A 20,919-nucleotide genomic window follows, 5' to 3' on the forward strand; every position below is an offset into this window, starting at 1 on the left:
GATGAAGGAAAAAGAGAAATACAGACTCGATATATAAAAAAGCTCGAACTTAAAAAAAAAGACTCGATTTTTGAGACAGTTCGCTTTTAAGACCAAACCGACTTGGCTGTAAAAAACCTCACACAGAATAGAGTAGAAAAATGTACTACACGTAACATTTTATGGTCCTATATTGCATTCGTGCAGCTTGCCACTCACTCTTTTCTACCTGGGTTATATAATGAGCTTTGGAAGTTCTTGTCACTTTCCTCTGAAATTCGGAAAAATATACAGAAGTATATACTTGTGCGTAATTTTATCATAAAACACCTACAAAAATATATAAACCACAGTTAAACTTCTATCTCAAAATAAGATGGACCCCTCCTAAACTAGGAGCCTGGCTAGACGATGGGGACGGGGGGGGGGAGATGTCTTCAGTGACTGTATACGTAAAATGGTTTATAGTCTTTTGAAACAAGTCTTGCTTTATAATATTTAATGTTCAAGCTAAATCAGGCAACAGGAATGAACGAATAAAGAAAGGCTTTTGAATAGACTTTTTGTTCGTTTTTTTTTAAAGGAAATTCCATTCCACAACGCGATTTTTGCCAAATCGAATGCAATAACATCAGGAACCAAATATTTATGGACTTCTGGTTAATCCTTAGTACTCAGAATCAAGGGTTTTCCCAGATTTTTTTCAGGAAGGATGGGGGGGATGCACAAAAGGAATTTCGGTAACCCCGTGGTTTAGATAGCAGAGTTTTAAAGTTTTAAGCCAAAAATACGTCATGTTTTTCTTGAATGCTACGGATTTTGCAATAAATTAGAATCTGTAAAATTAATTGGCAAATAACAGAAAGTTGACGAATGTTAAGTAGCTGCTTGCCCATATTGCAGTCATGACGCCGGGTCTTTTATTTAACAAATGAGTAAATGATAACAAAATAAAGCAACAGTCGGATGTATCCTACCAACAAGAAAGAAAATTAAAAAAAAGTAACAATGTCCAATGGTAAATAACAATAATAACGACAAGGAAGAGTGAGAAGTAAAAATAGACGTACTGATTAAAGGTTTTTATTGGTTCGCGGCAAAAGTGGCCTAGTACGAAACACGCGCCCCCCCTGATTATCAGGAATATAAAGTGTGTGTTGGAGAGAGAAAAGTCATTTCTTATAGTGGATGTCCGTCATTCACTCTTGATAGGATAAAAAAAGATCTTGGAAAACTCTCTTTGGTCTATTGCAGCAAAGTTGATTGAAATGTCGTTGATTTTCAACACTGGATTTAAGTTAAATTAAAGTATGATTCGGGGCTGGGAATACCTGTAGTGACAGGGATCTTATGGGTTAAAGATACTGGCTAATTTGTGAGTAAAGAGGAAGTCTTGATTAAAAAAGTAGTAGCCTTCGAAGATTAGTGGCAAAATAACTAACTCCCAGACACCGTGGGTGTTGTACAAATTCAATTATTATACTTTTTCTAGATGTTATTTACTTTGGAATGTTTTTTATGGGCTCGATTTCAGTATAAATAATATTAGCCTATTTGCTATGGGTCTGATAGACATTAATCTTCATAGGAACGGTGTTGACGGCCACGAAGGAAGTCCTAGCAGTGAACCCTCAATTATCCCGTCCCAAGATTCCCTAATTGGTGATTTGCTTAGCATGGATCTTGGAGGTAGACCATCAGTGCCAGTTGCTGCTGCGCCGTCCTTTAGCAGTGCGCCTGTTGACCTCCTTGGTGGTGGACTTGATTCATTGGTAAGCTAGGAAGTATTTAATCTCCTTATTACATTTAAGGTAGTATTTCGATTAGGCAATGGTCATAAGATCTTTCAGGATCTATTACTACTACTAATAATACCAACAACTCGTCATAGCACCAAGTTGCCTTAAGCCCACATAATTGTGCACGCTCCTCCTCCACTTCGTTTCATTTGGAATTTTACTGTCTCTTCCCTCCGATTCTCAGCTCTTTTTAAATCTTGTCATGTCCCTATTCGCAACCATTCGAGGAGGCCCTGAATTTTGTTTGATTTCAGCTGGATTGCCGAAAACTACACCATGACCTACCATCCTTTATCTTTATCTTGGTCTAACCAATCTTAATCTCTTTTTCATTGTAGATGTAGACACTTGTATTAAATCACAAATTTATCAGTAATAGTCCGTATAAACGGAGAAAACAGAACCCTGCTTAACAGTTAATTCCACGTCGATTCTATTGTTCGGCTTGCTTCTTATCTTAAGCAGAACACTACTGATTTTTTACACAACACTAATTGCTTTCAAATACCTATAAGGTATGCGTAATAATGATTATATTTTAATCAGCTGGATCAAATGGCTGCTAGTAATCTATACAACGCAGGAATAATGGGGGTCTAACATTTTGGATATTTCTCAATTATTAACTTAATCTTGAAAACATAGTCAACGTATCTTCTTTGCAAAAGCAATACGGGTATGTTTTAGATGCTTTACCTACAGCTTGTCTTTTTTTTCTTTCTACAGCACCTTTTAGTACATCTAGCATCATCTGTGCGACCAATTTAATCTATTGAATTTGAGGTAACGGCTATAATCTGCTCTAACCTGGAAGGTGTCAACAGTATCACCTTCCTAATGTAGAGATTGTCGAGATTTAATTAAAGTTTTAGGAAATTCACTAGATGTTTCCCCTTACCTATCAAAAATCAAATTTCTAATTTTTAATGTTGTACTTATATCTTTTTGTCCACCATATTTCAAAACTCATTTGCTATACTTTCTGGAAGTGAAGCCTTTTGTTTTTCAATGCTTTCCATACTTTCTCTGATTTAGTCTTAGTAAATAAATCCTCCTTCAATCCTAAATCCTCAATACGTATCCAATAAAAATATATTTCCTCTCTTCAATCGGGACTATATGAAAATTCACAACGTCCCTTCAGTGTTTGAACTTTCCAATAGCGTATTACACAAAAAAATGCGAGAACTTTTTAACACTCCAATAATAACAAGTACTAACTGTGGAGATAGTCCTATTATCTATATATATATGCATCTAGATAATACCAAAATCAAAGACTGTATCGGATTAAAATGACCCAATTTAAGGTTTCAATTATTACTAAGCAGAAAGAGTAATTTCTTCCACCACTATTGTTTTTGAATTTTAAAAGCCTCCCGTTTTTTTCTGTCATCCTGTATAAAGTTATATTATTATCTCGTCTAGCTTCGTCTTTTCAGATTCTCTGCCAGTTTATTGATGTATGATTTTAATAATTTTAAAAGCCTCCCGCTTTTTTCTGTCATCCTGTACAAAGTTATATTATTATCTCGTCTAGCTTCGTCTTCTTAGATTCTCTGTCAGTTTATTGATGTATGATTTAAATAATTTTAAAAGCCTCCCGTTTTTTTCTGTCATCCTGTACAAAGTTATATTATTATCTCGTCTAGCTTCGTCTTTTCAGATTCTCTGCCAGTTTATTGATGCATGATTTAAATAATTGATCTAAGTTTTTGGCATTATGATGGGTCAATCAAAAACCTTTCTCTCTTCTACCAAATTTAAAGTATTCTAGATAATATTTCTTGCTACTATTCTAACTTATCTTCGTAAAGCATCATTCGCTCATTCACAAACTCTTTCCCTGATATCCGTTCCGTCTACGTTCTGCAGATTATCAGATTTTATGCCTTATTATCAAATTCTATACGTTGCTCTTTCTTATCCAACTGCTCAAGGAAGATATCTCCCAAATTCAAATCTTGAATTCTACTAAAGGCGTAACTGCCTGGTAAGTAGTTATTTTTTCTAAATTTCAGCTTTGAGTTCAGTTTGGATACTGCAGGATGGGGTCCTTACTTCAACATTAAGAACATCACCTCTAAGTACCCTCGTGTTTTGTATCGAGTCTGTCTGTCTTATATCTAGAATAACATTCAATTAGGTGGGTTGTGTTGCCCTCACGTTTCTAATATGTAAATTTGCGGGCCATTATATGGCCTAATTTTGTATTTGTTTTTACTATATTAATTTACCTAAGAAGCAGTAAAAGCCTGTCACCATTGCTATTTGCCTTCCATACCTCCCTTTCTTCTACATTACCTCTGAAAAAAAAGCTCTGACCACATAATGTCTAAAATTAATTGTCATTTTTTTAAGCTAAAATTGTTTCTTTCTTGAGTTAATTTTATTGTTATTGCCCTGTCTGAAAGAAGCTGTTGTCCATTTTTTGTGTTGTCAGGCCTCAGGTCGTTCTTTGTAATTTAGGGTTTCAATATAAAAATTAAATGCTGCTAATTATATTCTGCTTACAGGAAAACAGTCTGTAGTATCTGCCAAATAGGTGGTGTATATGGCCGTCTATAATATTGCCTGTTTATTCCATTGAGGATTTGTTTTTTGCTGTGAAATGAAATAGTTTAGTTATGTCAAATTTTGTAGTGGAATCAGTATTTCTTGTTGCATAAAATAGGAAATATTTAGCTTAATTTTTATGAAAAACAATCAAGTATCAGGCTTTGAGGATGGAGGAAGGTTGTGCTTGTGTTTTCCTGGTGGTCTTTGAAGCAATATTAGAGAGGGGGGGGGGGATTCTACGATTGTCTATTTATAGGCATGTATGTTCATTTAAAAATTACTTCCCTTCTGTTTTTCAGAAATTAAGTGGTACGACTAAGCACTACTAGCATGATATTGAACGTATTACCTTTGTACTCACACTAATCCTCGTTGGTTAATCTTAGAGTTCTGTCATTGTTGCAAGCATGATATTTAATGTATTACCTTTGTACTCACACCAATCCTCGTTGGTTAATCCTTGAGTTTGTTAATAGTTGCACATGTACTCAATAATGTTTTTCCTCTTTAGCTCGGAGTTGATATCCCAACTACGGCAACTGTTCCTGTACCCCCCGTCCCTGCTCCACCTGTATCTTCCGGTCTCTTGGGTGACTTCTTCGGAATTGCGCCAAGCGGTAGCTCGAGTTATGTAGCACCGAAAACTATATGGCTGCCTGCCGCAAAGGGCAAAGGGCTAGAGATTTCTGGTACATTTGCTAGAAGGAATGGACAAATTTTTATGGATATGACTTTCAGCAACAAGGCAATGCAGGCAATGAGTGGTTTTGCTATCCAACTGAACAAAAATAGGTAACTATTTTGAAATGATAGAATAAATTTGTAATAATTGGGCGGAAAAAATATGTTTTGTGCATTGGGATAAAATTGGTCCAATGTCTTCTGGATATAAGCTTTCAAGTTCGCTCGAAAAAAAAAGAATTTGACACATTTATGGGGGGGGGGGAGGAGCTAGCACTCACAGTCTCACTGTTTGTGCATTTAGTTTCCCTTGGCTCAGGGAAGATTTAAAATCTTAAAAGGTTTCAAACACTCATCTTCCCACAAAATCCTGGGTTTATTTATTCTCTATCGTCCCTATCGTCTGGGTTTATTTATTCCCTAGCGTCTTTCGATACAACTCGCTACTTAATCATGCATTGATTCTACATGTCAGGCGAGTTTATAGAGTGTAGCTTGTAAACGGTTTGAGACATTTTTACCCCATTTCTAAGTTTTGTTCAATTATTCTTTCACTTTCTATTTCTTGTTTTTTTCTTAGTTTTGCTCTTAATATGTCTGTTTTTTTTGTCTCTCTGTCCTAATCTTTTTCATTGTAAAATCTTGAATGCCAAATGATTTTAATCAAGCCAAATTTCATCGATAGTTTTGGTGTCGTGCCTACTCAACCCTTGCAAGTAACTCCGCTACAACCTGGTCAGTCAGCGGATTCGTCCTTACCACTAGGGACTACTGGACCTATTCAAAGGATGGAACCACTTACTAATTTGCAGGTGAGGACTTCAAATTTAAGATAATTCTTTTCCGTGTCTTCAAATGGCTTTTTTAAGGCAAAGATAAGATGTTCTTCCCGTTGTAGATTTAGTAGAACGGAATGAATAAAGATCCTTAGAATGTCCACTGTATGACTGCTGCTGTTTGTAGTAGGGAATTAATATTATAGGTAGCTTTTAAGATTGGGGACTGGTTCTAGTATTGACAAATAAAACTATCAACGCCATCTAGTCTTTGGTGACACGTGTATATTTGTCTATTTTTTCAATGTAATAATAAGGACAATAAATTAAATGGTACTTGTAAGATAAACCCACTACCGCTGAAGTTGTTCATTCATTGACGCATTATAGAACCGGGTTTTTTTCGTTAGTTTCTTCCAGCTTATCGTGAGACAAGACAAAGACAACTGACAGAATATATAGTAAATGTATAATTTGGGCTATATATTTGCACATTAGGAGTGGGGGGGGGTAAAATATTTGGACAGTATGAAGTTAGAAAACAATTATTACTGCATAATATGCAGAATAATTTTACCTAACACTCTAGGCATGAAGACCCGCTATACTTCCCCCCCCCCCCCCTAATGTGCAAATATATAGCCCAAATTTGTCTCTTAAAGTATTATATTTTTATATTTCATTAGGATTGAGCGTCAGAGAATCAGATTAGAAGAACATTAGGTTGGGGGTATATCATACAAGTACCAATTAAATTAGCGCGATTGGTAAAACTGGGTGATAATCTCAATCTCATCAGAAACTGGATAGTTTCTGATCTCAGTTCCTGACAGAAAACGATTAACAAGCTTGAAATAAATGATAAGTGTTGCCAGACGCTAGATAGCGTTGATATTTTTATCGTCACTAGCGCCAGTTTAAAATCTTACTAGATACCCGTACTCTTTGGTATGGAAGACTTGCATTAATTTAAGCTTAAAAATTACAAAAACATTTGTACAATAGATAATTTCATAGAAAAATGAAGAATTAAACTCAAACCTTAAAACGGGCGAAGGAGAAACTAAAAGCGAATCGGAATTACTATGAAAGGATAATTGAAGCCCCCGAAAAAAACTAAAATTAAAGCGAATCATCAAGTCGAGCATAAAACCAATTGAAATGAATAAGAATGAAGTAATGAAATCTAAAATGGACACAACTTAAAATAAATGTTTAAGTCAAAACTTCAAGTTAAAAATAATTACCACATTAAATTGGGACTGTAATAGAAGGGGGCCGCTCCTCAAGGGTTATAATGCCATTCTTGCTTTACTAAAATTAAATATATTTTGATCAGTTTCCTTTCTTATGATAGGGTGAAAATAAGATGATCTTCAAACTTCCATTATTTTTCTTTCTATTTATTAGTATATTTGAAGCAATCAACCAAGTTTCATTAGTCAAATAGGTAATAAAGTTTCATCAGTGTTTTTTTTTCTTTTTATATCTATTCCTTTCAAATATATAGAAATCAATTGAACAATCATTCATTGATTCGCAAACTCAAAATATTGCTTCTGAGAATTAAATAAATTGTTTCAAAAATTACTACTGGACATTTTAAAGTTTTCTGCAAGTATTACTGCTCTATAATTTTCAATGGAATGGAACCAAAAGGAACCATAGTGAACAGACAGTATCGTAGTGAAAAGAAACTGTTGGTTTCTTTTTTTTTTTTTTTTGCATGACAATTAAAAAATACTGTGCAATTTGGATCGTTTTGTGCAAAATGAAAATGATACTAGTCTTTCGGGGAAATGGAGGGAAGGCAGTCCCACTTTTATGCTGTAATCCTTTAATTTTGAGTTTCGTTATTCATTTACGGCACTTTCTGTTCAAATTGGACTTATTTTGTGACATTGTTGTTTTTTTCTGTTGAAAAGCTATTTCCACTAAATTTTGAAAAAAAATAGTTTCTGTCTGTTCTTAATTGTGTCAGTTTTATGGCGTGCCAATTGGAGGAACATTTGTAAAAAAAAAATTCAGTGTGTTTTTGTTTGTGTAGTTGTTAAAATTAGTAGTAATAATTGCATGATCTCAGTTTATGACTGATGTGGTTACAGAGCTTCAGAAAATGCCAATTGTTGCCAAACGCTAGATGGCGTTGATGTAGTTTTTTTTGCATACACTGGTGCCAGTTTCCACTCTTATACTCTTTTTTATCATTGTTTAGATGAAGATGCAATTAGTGGTCTGTGTGTTCAATTGGAGGGGGAGGGTGATTGACGATGTCCATCAGAATCCCTTTATTTGAGCTTAAGCCTTCTTTCCCTCTTAAGTTTCAAGGTGCTTTTTGCGAAATCTTCTTCTCTGAAAATTCCTATTTTTCTCGAAACAACACGTATAAATGTGCTTATCCTGCCTCTTGTAATAAATGGACCGTTTTTAGGTTGCTGTGAAGAACAATATTGACATTTTATATTTTGCTACTCTCATGCCCATGCATATTTTTTTCGTTGAAGAGGGACAAATGGAAAAGAGACTTTTTCTTCAAACTTGGAAGGAGATACCAGCTCAGAATGAAGTTCAGTATGTTCTCAACAATTTAAGTTTAGTATCCGGTAAGCAAAGATTATCGACTCTATTTTCTTTTATCGGTGTGATCTTTAATTAATTATAAATTTAACATTTCTGTCCAAGAGGTATTCTATCCCAAACAAGGTAGCGAAAAAGTGCTGAATGCAAGAAGTCGGTAAGTCTATTTTTCAACGATAAAACGAAGCATTTAGTTGCTTCTTTTGATGCTCATCTTTTTTATACTATAAATTACTTTATGGTCACTTGTGTCGGTTGGCATTTGCTTTGAGCGTTTGAGGAAGACACAAAAAGCCTGATGATCGACGGCTGCAAGCCCCCGATTTTCCACCTTTAGCAAATTAATGAAAAAATAAATAATATTTTGGTGATAATGCGAGAACCAACATCCGAAATGAAGACCCGTTTCCGCCTTCCCCCCATAGTCCTGAACAGAAGCCTTTCCCAAGAGAGGCAAAAAATCCCATTCCCATTCTAGAACCTGTAAAAACTAAAACAAAAAGATATTTAGATAGCTTTATACCAACCTTCACTAAAATCCTAAACACTTCCAATACCTCTTAACCAATCCTTTTTTTTTTTTAACTCATTCGACACTCTTGTTTTTTTGTTTTTTTATGACTTATTTTATTGTATGCCGTTTTATGATTAAATTTTTACCTTTAATGGAGGACCTGTTTGATATGACATTATTCTAGTCACTTTAATATTTGTCTTAATTGTTTAATTTCTATTTGTTTGTGTTTTGTCGATTTATATTTCTTAATGTTTTGTTGTCCCTGAACCTAATTTCATGGAAGTGCTTGTGATGGTTGTTTTTTACTTTATTTTTTTTTGACACGAACTTATATTCGGCGATATATCACTTGTGAAAAGTTTTAAAAATAAAGCATTATTCTATTCAATATATATATATATATATATATATATATATATATATATATATATATATATATATATATATATATATATATATATATATATATATATATATATATATATATATATATATATATATATATATATATATATATATATATATATATATATATATATATATATATATATATATATATATATATATATATATATATATATATATATATATATATATATATATATATATATATATATATATATATATATATATATATATATATATATTCTATAGCTGCGTCAATATCTTACAGCCTATACGATTTTTCTCTTTTTAATCCATTTGATAATCCATCTGAAGTTTTAGCAGACTTAGTAGTCTGGACTCTAAAGTCATTTCATAAAAACCTAGTGAGACTAAGAAAGTCTTCGCGAAGCTTTCACGTCCTTGATAGGTTCAAGTCGAGTACCTAGAATCGTAATTTGGGATATATCCTAATTAATAGGCCAAGACGTCATTTTAGGTAGTAGCTTACACTTTTAAATGCAATAGACCCAATTCTTGCTATTGAAAGTCACCTCTATCGACAGCGATGTGGATTTAGATGTTGATTGTGATTACCACCTTGTTGAAGAATTTTGGCTAATTTTTTCGCTCAGAAGCAATTTGGTATTTGCCTCAGTTATAAAGATCCTCTTAGAAATGGTGTCGAAACAATATTGTCGTAAAAGACACAAGGATGATTTTACCAACGAGTCTTAACCTTACAAATGATTTAATAATATGTTCAACTACGACTCAAAATATTTTTTTTTTATTAAATAAATAGCTCAATTTTTAAACTGCTTTGATTTTGAAATAATTTTAACAGACGGTGTAGAGATCTAAGGGCCTTGAAATGGTGTCGGAACAATATTGTTTCTAATAATTGAGTTTTAGTAATACGTTCAACTGCGACTCAAAATAACTTTACTGACACGTGCCTAGAAATGTTTAATTTATGTAGACGAGGCCTTACTGAACTAATTTTCGTCTTTCCTGGCACCAAAGCATTTCGATGATTGACAGTAACTAATATCATAACTGTTAGCTTTATCGAGTGTGAAAATCTTTTGATGTCATAAAAGACAAAAGTTGAGTGGCGGTAATCTAAGGAGAAAAATTGTGTATTTTCTATCTATGTGAATTCAATAGATCTAAAGCAAAGACCTGGTATTATTAAACTTCTAATGCCAGCGAGATTGCGTTGAGAGATTGGGTAGGCTTAGGTCTCCTGTAGAATGTGAAAGTATGAACAGAGGTGTTCACACACAAGATTTAAACTAATGTGGTACAACTCGTTACTCATGGTAAGTGATCTCCTAACTTCCATTCCCCATAGTAGTATCCTTTAGTTAAAGAATTGAAAATAAGACACAGAAGCTGCTTAAAATCAGAGGCACTGCCTTAGGAATGAGCCATTTGCCTTCAGTGTATTATTTTAATTCCTTATTAATTTTTTCCCTGGTCACTTTGTATGGAAGGGGTGCTCTTAAGAACTTGGGAGGGGGCTCGTTCGATTGAATTTCATAGTGTCTTTTTATAATTTGAAGGTGATTGGAGGACAACCAGCCCCTACCCCTTCGTGCCCGTATTTGTTACCCAGTACCCCCGTAATCCCCTATGACACCCAATAAAAATTTTGAGATGACTGCTTTGTTCAGAATAGTTGAAGCCTCCAATAAATATGCCTCCTGGGATGACTTGACTGCTAAAGCCTCTGGAGCAAAAGCTGTAAACGCTGTAATTTGGGAACTTGTTTGATTTTGGATGTGCGGCTGGCTCAAAACTTTCAGGAATGGTTTTCTGGGATGGTCAAAATGATAATCCATTTTATTTTGGGGAAGGGGGCTAGAGGGCCTGGGAACGGGCCTAGAAAACTTTTAATTCTTTTTCAAATTGAAATTTACAGCCATAAATCTTTTGGCCAAGAGGCAATTAGCCCGCAAAAAAATTTGAAGCACCCTCCTCCCCCCCCCCCATCTGAAATAAGAATGGAGCCCAAAAAATGATAGGAGAACCTTTTTTTGTTTGGCTCAAAACTTTTATTGTTAATTCCTTGGGCTAAGGGGACCCTAACTCAGAATGAAATATCTGAAAAACTGATTACCCCAAAAATGGGGCATGACAAAGGGGATGAAAGACTGGAAAACTTTTTTTTCGCAGCTATTATGTGCAAAAGGAATGACTGTAGAAACTTGGGAGGGGCTCATTTGATTGGAAGTAAAAGTTCCAGTACCCTTTTTCAAGGCTGAAAGTGATTGGATGGCGACTGTGCCATTTTCTATAAACATCCTCTCCTCCTAGCCCCCATAATGCCGGACACGATTTTGAAATAATAATTTTAAATACAAGTGTCCAAAGGTATAATAAATATGCCTCTGGGATAGGTATCATTCCCATATCCCCAGGGGCAGTGGCCTTAAATTATGTAATTCACCCAGGAACATCAAAAGTTGCTATGTACACTCGGGTTTTCAAACTGTCTGGAATAACTAGTGAATGGGTTGGGTTTCGATTCGGAACTTTTGGGGAGTTTTTGAGAGAGTGGACGTAAGTGAACCTTAAATTTTAACTTTGAGGAGGACGAAGATGTAAATTAAGAGATACTGTGTATATCCATGTCGCTTACGCCGAGACGACTCATAAGATGGAGTCATAACTTTTAGGTACTGGTGAGGAAAGTCTCGGGGGAGGCTGGGCGATGGGGCTTCAAAGTTGGCCTTTGATCTCTTTTAATATTTGTTCACTATTCTTTAATATCTTGACAATGCTTTGGATATCAAGTTGAAACTTTCAGGGGGTGTTTAGGCGGGAGAATATGTGAACTTTGAATTTTGACTTGGGAGAGAAGGTAAGGTAAATGAAATAACACTATCTGCATCAAAGTTATCAAAATGCATCAAACCTACAATATCTCGGGAACAGTTCCGGCGATGAAGTGAAAATTTCAGGTGATGCTTAAAAAGAAAGTGGGAGCAGAAAAACAACTTCAAATTTTGTTTTAGAGGGGTTAAATATTTTTGTCTTCAGTCAGCTTCAACGCTTTGGAGTGTAAGCTACTCTGGGAAAGTGTAATATTGCAATGTAAAAAGTTTCGATACTAAATGTACTATTTTGACTGTAGACCATTTTCCAAAACCTTTTTGTATGTGACGAAATTAACTTCTTAGTTTATAAGAATACATTTCCATCAGCCTATTTTTTGCAAAGCAACTGGTATATTATAACTTCAAAACAGGCAAAAAATTAAAATAAAAATAGAATATTTCTACCTATTAATTATAATTAACAGGTAGAATTTATATAATCAAGATAGCAAAAAGTTTTACACAACTTCTATTTTATTTAGGCAAAACCAGTAGTCACATCTATCATGAGAAATAATAATCTATTGAGCCCCAACCCCCCACAAGAAAAAAAAAACCCACATATTCCTACACAGTTCTTTTAAGAATGGGCTTCTTTAATGATGTCTAAACTGTATGGAAAAATCTAGGTTATTCATTACTGATAAAGCTTATCGCTGTCTTTCTAATCCCTGGAAATGAATATGAAATTATCTCTTAACCACTATTAACAAAAGAATGTGTGGGTCTTTTTATTATTTTATGACGTGAAACAGACGTCATAAATAAGCATTATGATAATGGTGACATGGGACCCATTTAAGGCCTTGATTTTGTGCTCAAGTCTCAGACACGGCTTAATGTGTTCACTGTTATCACCTTTTTTTTTTATTTTAATTGTTTGCAGACGCTATTTCTGGAAAGCTCCAACAAAACAACATTTTCACTATTGCCAAACGTAACGTGGAAGGCCAAGACATGTTGTACCAATCATTACAGCTTAATAATGGGATTTGGGTGCTTACAGAACTGAAAATATCGCCAGGAATTCCTAGTATCACGGTAAGTCTTTGTGTCGGTTATTACGAAACAATTTTTCTACCGATAATAATATGGATTAAATAAGTGTTATGGCATCACTGGATTGACGGCGAAGAAAGAGGAAACTCTGATGCACAATAAGCAAATAATTAATTTTTTATGTTTTAATAAGCGCCACTGAACCCCATTCAATAAATACAATTGCCTAATAAACGGTAAAAATCACACGAAGTAATTATTATAGTAATCCTATTTAATGGCGGCCTGATTATATGCATTTTGACGAGCTGGCTAGCGAAGTCGGCCTTGCTTTTCGTTGATATCTGTGACAAGTGGGAAGCTATGTGACTTATAATGGCGAGTTGGTGATAATTCGCTAAATTTGGAGTGACACTTTGGATGTGAAGGAGGATTTATTTTGTGAGGAAGAATTATTGACAGTATTAGAAGCATTAAAATATTATAAGACCCTGGGTGCTGATGGTGGGGTAAAAGAGTTTTTTTAAATTAATCGGTTGTGAAGTTAGAGATAAATTGCTGAAGATTACGAATATTATTTTTGAAAAAGGGGAAGTACCTAGTGATTTTAGGAATTCTATTTAAACCTATCTGCAAGAAAAGTGATAAGAGTGAGTGCGGTGATTATAGAGGCATTAGCTTGGTTTCTATGGGAACAAATTACCTAATGTGATAATACTTTTTTTAAGTTTCAAGAGAAGAACAGTGTGATTTTAGGAAGGGTAGAGAATGTGTTGACTAAATTTTCACACTTAGATTAATAATTGAGAAGTGCCCGAGTCATCAAATTCCTTTAGTCCTCAGTTTTATAGATTATGAGCTAGGGTTTATTCATCTGAGTTCAAGAACTGTAGGAAAGGTCCCATCTCCAAATGTTGTAACCGATAAATACATTAAACTGATTGTACAAAATATTCTAATCTAAACGAGGCATAATAAATGAGCATTTCTAGTAAATTAACTAATGAAGTGTTTGTAAATTGACCTGCGTATTGACTCAGATTATCAATCATGACGTGATTCTGACTAATACATGATGTAACGTCTTCGTCTATCTGCTGAATGTGCCTTTGAAGCACTGTATATAAATAATATAACAGTAAGATCACGGGTCAGTTACACCCTCGGGGTGTACAAACAGCTCCTCCCATTTAATCCGTAATTAGCGGGTCAGTGTTCAAAGTTGAAGCCAAGTTTCGCGTTCAAGAGAAATCTGACTTGTCTACCCGTGAAAAAATCGAATGTCGCTTATGTTTATAGTTGTTTAAATGTTCTCCGGAGCACTTGCATCTCGGTCCGTGTTTGTATCATAGTTGAGATAGGGAATAATCGTACTTTGTTATATCTACATACAGTGCTATGAGGCTTGAGTGTTGCTGATTAGCAGTGGTGAGTGCCAGAGAGCATGTGCTTAATGATCCCTGATTTGAAAGAAGTGTAACTCAGACTTAAGGCATCTTGTGGGGCTCTCGAGCAATGTACGTCATCAATCCATATGCATATAGAAAGAAGAGCCTTGTAGGCCGTTTTCACTCCCTCTTGAAATTGGGCTTTGACTCCTTCAAAATTCAGGTAGATTATAAATCTTTTTGAATCAAAGTTTTTGTATTGAAGTTTTAGTGGTAAAATGAGATTACTGTAGCCGCGTGATTCTAACAAAAAGAAGGGCTGATTTTTAATACTTTTCTTTTCTTTCAGCTGTCTGTGAAAACTCGTGCTTTGGATGTGGCTCCTGGAGTCTATCAAGCTTTTGATGCTATCCTTCGTGCTTAATCTGCTGCCTCTTTTTATGTATGAAAGATCGCGGTTTCCATGGTATTCAATTTCACAGACACTTGTTTTACGTGTTTCTCACCACCAAAGAGTTTATCATCCCAGATTTTTGTTTTTCTTTTGTATAGGCTATCAAAGTTAAAGGATCGTATTAATAATAAGTAGACTGGATTTAGAAAAAAGGCTTGTGGGGATAGGAAGCAAACTATGTTAGAAAACGCCGAAGATGTAGAAAATTTTCTAGACTAAGACCAAATATTCTCCTTAATTAGATCTTTGTCAACATTATCCACCATGTTGTTTTGTGAATATATCGAATATAAAGTCAATTTGTTATACGCCAATGATTTGTAGCAGTAAGGATGATTATACAGACCCGCAAAAAGGGGAGTTTCTTACTTTTCGAAAAGCAAAAACAACTAAAAACAAATTCCGAAAAAAGCTATGGAAAAAATGATTACGCTTCGGAATCAACGTAAGGATTTGCAAGGAAAGTCTAATAAATCTTGCTTGAAACCAAACTGTGTTTGTCTTCTGATTTCTTCGTTTTGGTTGTCAGAATGCAATCAGACAAATAAAAAAGAAGAAATCCGATGCTATTTATTACTTTTCCTTGTATTTATGTAACAGTAAGAATCATGAATATACTGATGTTGCTAATTGATTTTGCTGACCAAACTTGGTATAATAGCAACCCCCTTTCTTCTTTACGTCAGGAAGATTTAAACAGAATGAAAAATAATTAACTAGCATGGTCAAACAACAGGGGCAAATTCGCTGTAGCGTTGACATACTGTACAAATTTAATATGGCTTGCGAATACCAAGTACAGCACCACCTTTATCTTCCTTACTGACGAGTGGTGTTTTGGTGTTTTCTTTTGATTGAGATGCCAGTGCTGGGACTAAAGCGGCTACCTTAATTTGAAAAGTTGCTTCTCTCTCTGTTAGAGTACGATACATTCATAATTGACACAACTAAAACCAGAGTTATTCATACCAAATCGATCCCTCGTATTCATCTAACAGTAATGGCGAAAAGGGAATAGGAAGATAAGAGAGTTTCACATGTATTTTATAAGATAGACAGGCGTGGTATTTTGAGTTGGGATAATAATATAGCTTAAATTATAATAGAAGTTCATTCTCTGATAATCATATATCATTTTCTTTTTTTCAAATTTGAAAAGAGACGCTTTCACAAATTTTCTGTTAAATTGATGGACCGTCTTAGCGCATGGATTTGCAACAAAACATTGGAATATTCTTTTTTTAAGAAAAGGAATAAAACTATAGGTGTTCGAATCCAGACTTAAATGTCATAAATGTTTAATTTTTATTTTTTTTTTCAAGAATATTTGTCTATTAATCTCTTTTTCTATTGGAAGTCAATTCTTGTTGTTCGTGTTTAGTAGCTTTTTAGGCTTAAAAATTTTCCATTGATTTCCGTTGACAGCAGATAGGGAAGGGGGGGGGGGAACCAATACAAGTAACTACTCAAAGAGGCCCTGATATATTAGGGACAAAATATTTTACAAGAGACAGAAGCCATTCTATTTCCTTTTGTTTTATCAGTGTATACGTGCAAGGCCGTATCCAGGGGGTAGATGTTACTACATCTAACTCAAGATGAAGCAACATCCTTTTTCTTTTTTTTAAGAAAAGGAAAAAAATTGTTGGTGTGTGAATCCAGACTTAAATGTCATAAATGTTTAATTGTTGTTTTTTTCAAAAATATTTGTCTATAAATCTCTTTTTTCTATTGGAAGTCAATTCTTGTTGTTCATGTTTAGTAGGTTTTTAGGCTTAAATTATGTTAAATAAATTATACCATAAACTAATTAAATCTATTCTTAGGATAACGAAGCATTTATAATTTACTTGTTGGTTTATATGTGTGTGTGGCAATCAGTTTGCATCTTCATTTATGAATCGTCATGCCACAGACCTAAAGCCGATTTGAATACAAGCACTTCAGATTCAGCACCTTTTATTGAAAAAGCCAAATACAATATCAAGACTTTAAATTCTTTACCAAGTCAACTTTTGGTCCTCCGAAGATCAAGTATGCGCAAACAAAGGCTTCGTGCCCCTTCTGATTGGGATCGGTAATTTGAGATATGTAATTGGTCAGTTTTATCGTTATTTCGAAGCCTTGAAACATTCCCCCGGTGAAATAGATATTTATGTGAAATAAATTATTCATTCATGATTTCCCCCGAAATAAATTTATGTGTTTATGACTGCACCTACAGAGTTCTGGTTGAACTTCGCTGAAGTAAGGATGCTGGGACTGCTTTGAAAAAAATTTAATTTTTGGTTTTATTGGTCGCATGTTGTTGTGAGTCTTTTTCTTTTATATATTTTTGTCTTGCTAAGGACGGCCCTTGGACATAGGGCCGAAATGTTCATTCAAATTATCTTCACTGTCTTGCAAAAAGATTTCCCGATTGTTTTTCGTGCTTTTGTTTTTCGCACCTTTTGGTCTTTTGCGTAACAGTGTGAATTCAACAGTGCTGGACCGAAAGGTGTACACTTAGAACTTCAGAATGTTGTTGTCAACCATGCTGGTGTTTATTATTATTTGCAAAACAAATAAAGTGTTCGCTAAACTGTACATTGCTTTTTTTTTCTGAAAGCCTTTGTACGCCTTTGAGACATTAATTTGGTCTATGGTAATGGTGGTTCTAGACGAATACCCCCCCCCCCCCGGGAAAATACCCCCTGCGGAAAATACCCCACGCAGAAAATACCCCCCGCGGAAAATACCCCCCCCCACCAAAAAAAAACTTGGAAAATAAGGCTTTCCAAATTTGAGAATTTTATTTTTTTGATTTGCGTAGGGGGATGGAATTTTGGTACTTGTGTATTACACGCCACTTGCTCAAGTTTATGCTGTGTAAAATTCGAGAACATACCGTTTTTTTGTGTTAGTTTCTTCTTTACTTTAGAAATATATTTGCGCCATAGATTTGCACATTAGGGGGGGGGGGGGGTAAGCATAGCGGGTCTGCATGCAAAATGTGTTTGGTTCAATTATTCTGCATATTGGATAGATAGACAAATAAGTGGATTTTAAAGCCAAATATACGGCTATGAACACAGTAAAATAACACAAATGAATATAGTGAATGGGGGGAGGGGGTTAACCCCCCCGAAAATGCCCCCCCCCCACGGTAAGAAAAACCCAGTGGAAAATACCCCTTCCTTGGAAAATACCCTCGTGGAAAATACCCTCCCCCCATTTGGAGAGTGAGAGTTCTAAATTTGAAACTCCTATTTGAGTTTATTTTTTAATTTCGCTGAAAAGTGCTAAGGAACGGTAAAAACAGGAATCTACACGCACGAAGTGTCTTAAAAAATTAGAAAAAAAACACAAATCCATCGGTGTTGAAAACGCTTCCATATGATTTTCTGCAATTTTTGGCAGTAGCGGGTGCCAATAAAAAAAAAATTGAAGAAGAAAAACAATTTAGGAAAACAATTATCAAAATTAAGCTAAAACATATGGCACCAAAAAGTTTAAGAAGGTTTGGCTATCCTTTGAAAAGATAGTTGGCTTTGGGAACCAACACATTCTAAATTGTTTAAGTTTTTATGGACAAAAGCATTGTCAAATTCTACAAGTTTGTTTTTCTTATCTTCCAAGTGTAAAACTACCACAAATAACCATTAACAAATAAATGAAACCCAAAACTAACAGAATTATAATAAATAGCCTAGTCAAACTCAAAACGAGCAAAAAATAAAAGGAGTATGGCTGACAACACCCATGTCTTCTTCAGACCAGAAAATAATTTGCACTTTACTTTAAAAAAAAAAACAAAAAAAAACCGTATATTGTCAGTTTTATCTACATATTGTGATATCTATTCCTTACAGTCTTTACTTCTTCATTTGTTGAAGTCAAAAAAGTGAAAACATTTAAAATGTATTTTGTTTTCAGTAAAGTACAAATTACTTTTTGGTCTTGAGGAGGTGTGGGGGTTGTCAGCCCTGCTCATGCTAAATCCTTTCAAACGATAGCCAAACCTTCTTAAACTTTTTGGTGTCATATGTTTTAGCTTAATTTTGATGATTGTTTGCCTAATTTTTTTCTTCTTCAATTTTATTTTTTAATTTGGCACCCGTTACTGCCAAAGATTGCAGAAGTTCATATGGAAGTCTTTTCAACACAAATGGATTTGTGTTTTTTTTTCTAAGTTTTTAAAACACTTCTGGTGTGTAAATTCCTCTTTTTCCCGTTCCTTAGCACTTTTCAACAAAACTATAAAAAATTCAAATTTAGAAACCTTATTTTCCACAGGAGGGCGGGGGGTATTTTTCAAGGAAGGGGTATTTTCCGCGGGGGTTGCTTTCTGAAGGAGGGGGAGGTATTTTTCGTGGGGGAGGGCATTTTTGGGGGGTTAAACACCCCCCCACCCATTCACAATATTCATTTATGTCATTTTACTTTGTTCATGGCTGTATATTTGGCATTAAAATACACTTTTTTTTCTATCTATCTAATATGCAGAATAATTGTACCAAACACATTTTGCAAGCAGACCCGTTATGCTTACCCCCCCCCCCCTAATGTGCAAATCTATAGCTCAAATTTATTTCTAAAGTAACGAAGAAACTAAAAAAAAAAACGGTGTATTCTTGAATTTTACACAGCGTAAACTTGAGTGAGTGGCGCATAATATACAATTACCAAAATTCTATCCCCCTACGGAAATAAAAAAATTAAAACTCAAATAAAATTCTCAAATTTGGAAAGCCTTATTTTCCACAGGGGGGGTATTTTTTTTCGGGGGGGGGGGTAATTTTCCGCAGGGGGTATTTTACGCGGGGGTATTTTCCGGGGGAGGGGGGGGGTAAACGCTGACCACCGGTAACGGTGTGTATTTACGAATGAGATTTAACTTCATAAATTGTTTGGGAGAATTAGTCAACATTTTTTCAGCACATCTTGCTCAAGGATATATGCTGTACTGCATGAAGCCACTATTGTTCACGTATATATTGTTATTGTTAATTCTTTTTTTCGTTTATTGAAATCATAAAAAAAAGTGTGAACACTTTTACAAGCCTTATTTTCCCTCTCTGGTACAGTAATGCAATTGTTAGATATCGTTATTAATTTTGGCTACAACAATCCCTTAATCACAAAATGAGGTCTAACTCAAGAAAGCGGCTATAAAGGAAGCCCCAAATATATTTTCCAGAAACCCGAAAGCTACAGCGGGCCTAAGATGGATATTTCAAAGTAGATCAGTTATTTGGATGATCAGAAATAATTGCTTTTTAGATTGTGTAAGAGCTTTTTTGTTTTAAGTTTAAATTTTATCGTTTGAGAGTACTAAGGTTAAATTGTTGACCATATTTATGATTACGTTTGACTGAGCGAATTGTATCCAATTGCCCGAGACAGTTCTGTTTGGGATACTTTCTCCATGTCCTTGACTAAAGCTTTTTTGTTTACAGTCTAGTGCCGTTTCACGCCATAAGAGAAACCAACAAATGTTTAACCTCATAATATTAATTTTTCAAAATGTATATCTTATGGGAAAAGGCTTCGGGGTGTTAATGTCATCCCACAAAAATTTCACAACACCTTCTGAATTACTGAGATAAATAATGTACTTTGCCCCGCCAGTTACAGCACTGCACTGTTTTTAACTCAGCCAAATATATTCAAAGACTTAGAAAGGAATTCAAAGTGCTAGTGTAGTATTTTAATATATTTCTGTAGTTTTGCTGTTTTAATTTCTGTATAAGATATAGTCCAGTTGTTTATTCCTGTTATTTGTCGTCTGTATAATGTTGAGAAAATGGTGTTTAACCTGCTTCCAACCGTTTGATGTGTTGGATCAAAGCACCATAGTGTAAAGAAACAACGTATTGTACGAAAATAATTAAAAAAGATGGGTAAATAAACAATGACTCATTTTACAATTTAATATTAAT

General features: G+C 34.6%; 1 protein-coding gene across 1 annotated transcript in view; it reads left to right on the forward strand.

Moving 5' to 3' along the window:
• The window catches only part of AP-1-2beta (adaptor protein complex 1/2, beta subunit), a 138,502-nt gene extending 123,205 nt beyond the window's left edge, over window positions 1-15,297 (forward strand). Inside the window, exons 11-16 of the mRNA XM_089098233.1 lie at window positions 1,568-1,751; window positions 4,849-5,129; window positions 5,704-5,830; window positions 8,226-8,397; window positions 13,044-13,198; window positions 14,894-15,297. Coding sequence (XP_088954359.1) covers window positions 1,568-1,751; window positions 4,849-5,129; window positions 5,704-5,830; window positions 8,226-8,397; window positions 13,044-13,198; window positions 14,894-14,968 — 994 coding nt within the window. The 3' untranslated portion in view covers window positions 14,969-15,297. The remainder of the gene's footprint in view (window positions 1-1,567; window positions 1,752-4,848; window positions 5,130-5,703; window positions 5,831-8,225; window positions 8,398-13,043; window positions 13,199-14,893) is intronic.
• Window positions 15,298-20,919: the final 5,622 nt, after the last annotated feature.

Source organism: Artemia sp. Qi Xiang Cuo, chromosome 12 (genome assembly GCF_049724085.1).
Source record: "Artemia sp. Qi Xiang Cuo chromosome 12, ASM4972408v1, whole genome shotgun sequence".
Classification (NCBI taxonomy): Eukaryota; Metazoa; Arthropoda; class Branchiopoda; order Anostraca; family Artemiidae; genus Artemia; species Artemia sp. Qi Xiang Cuo.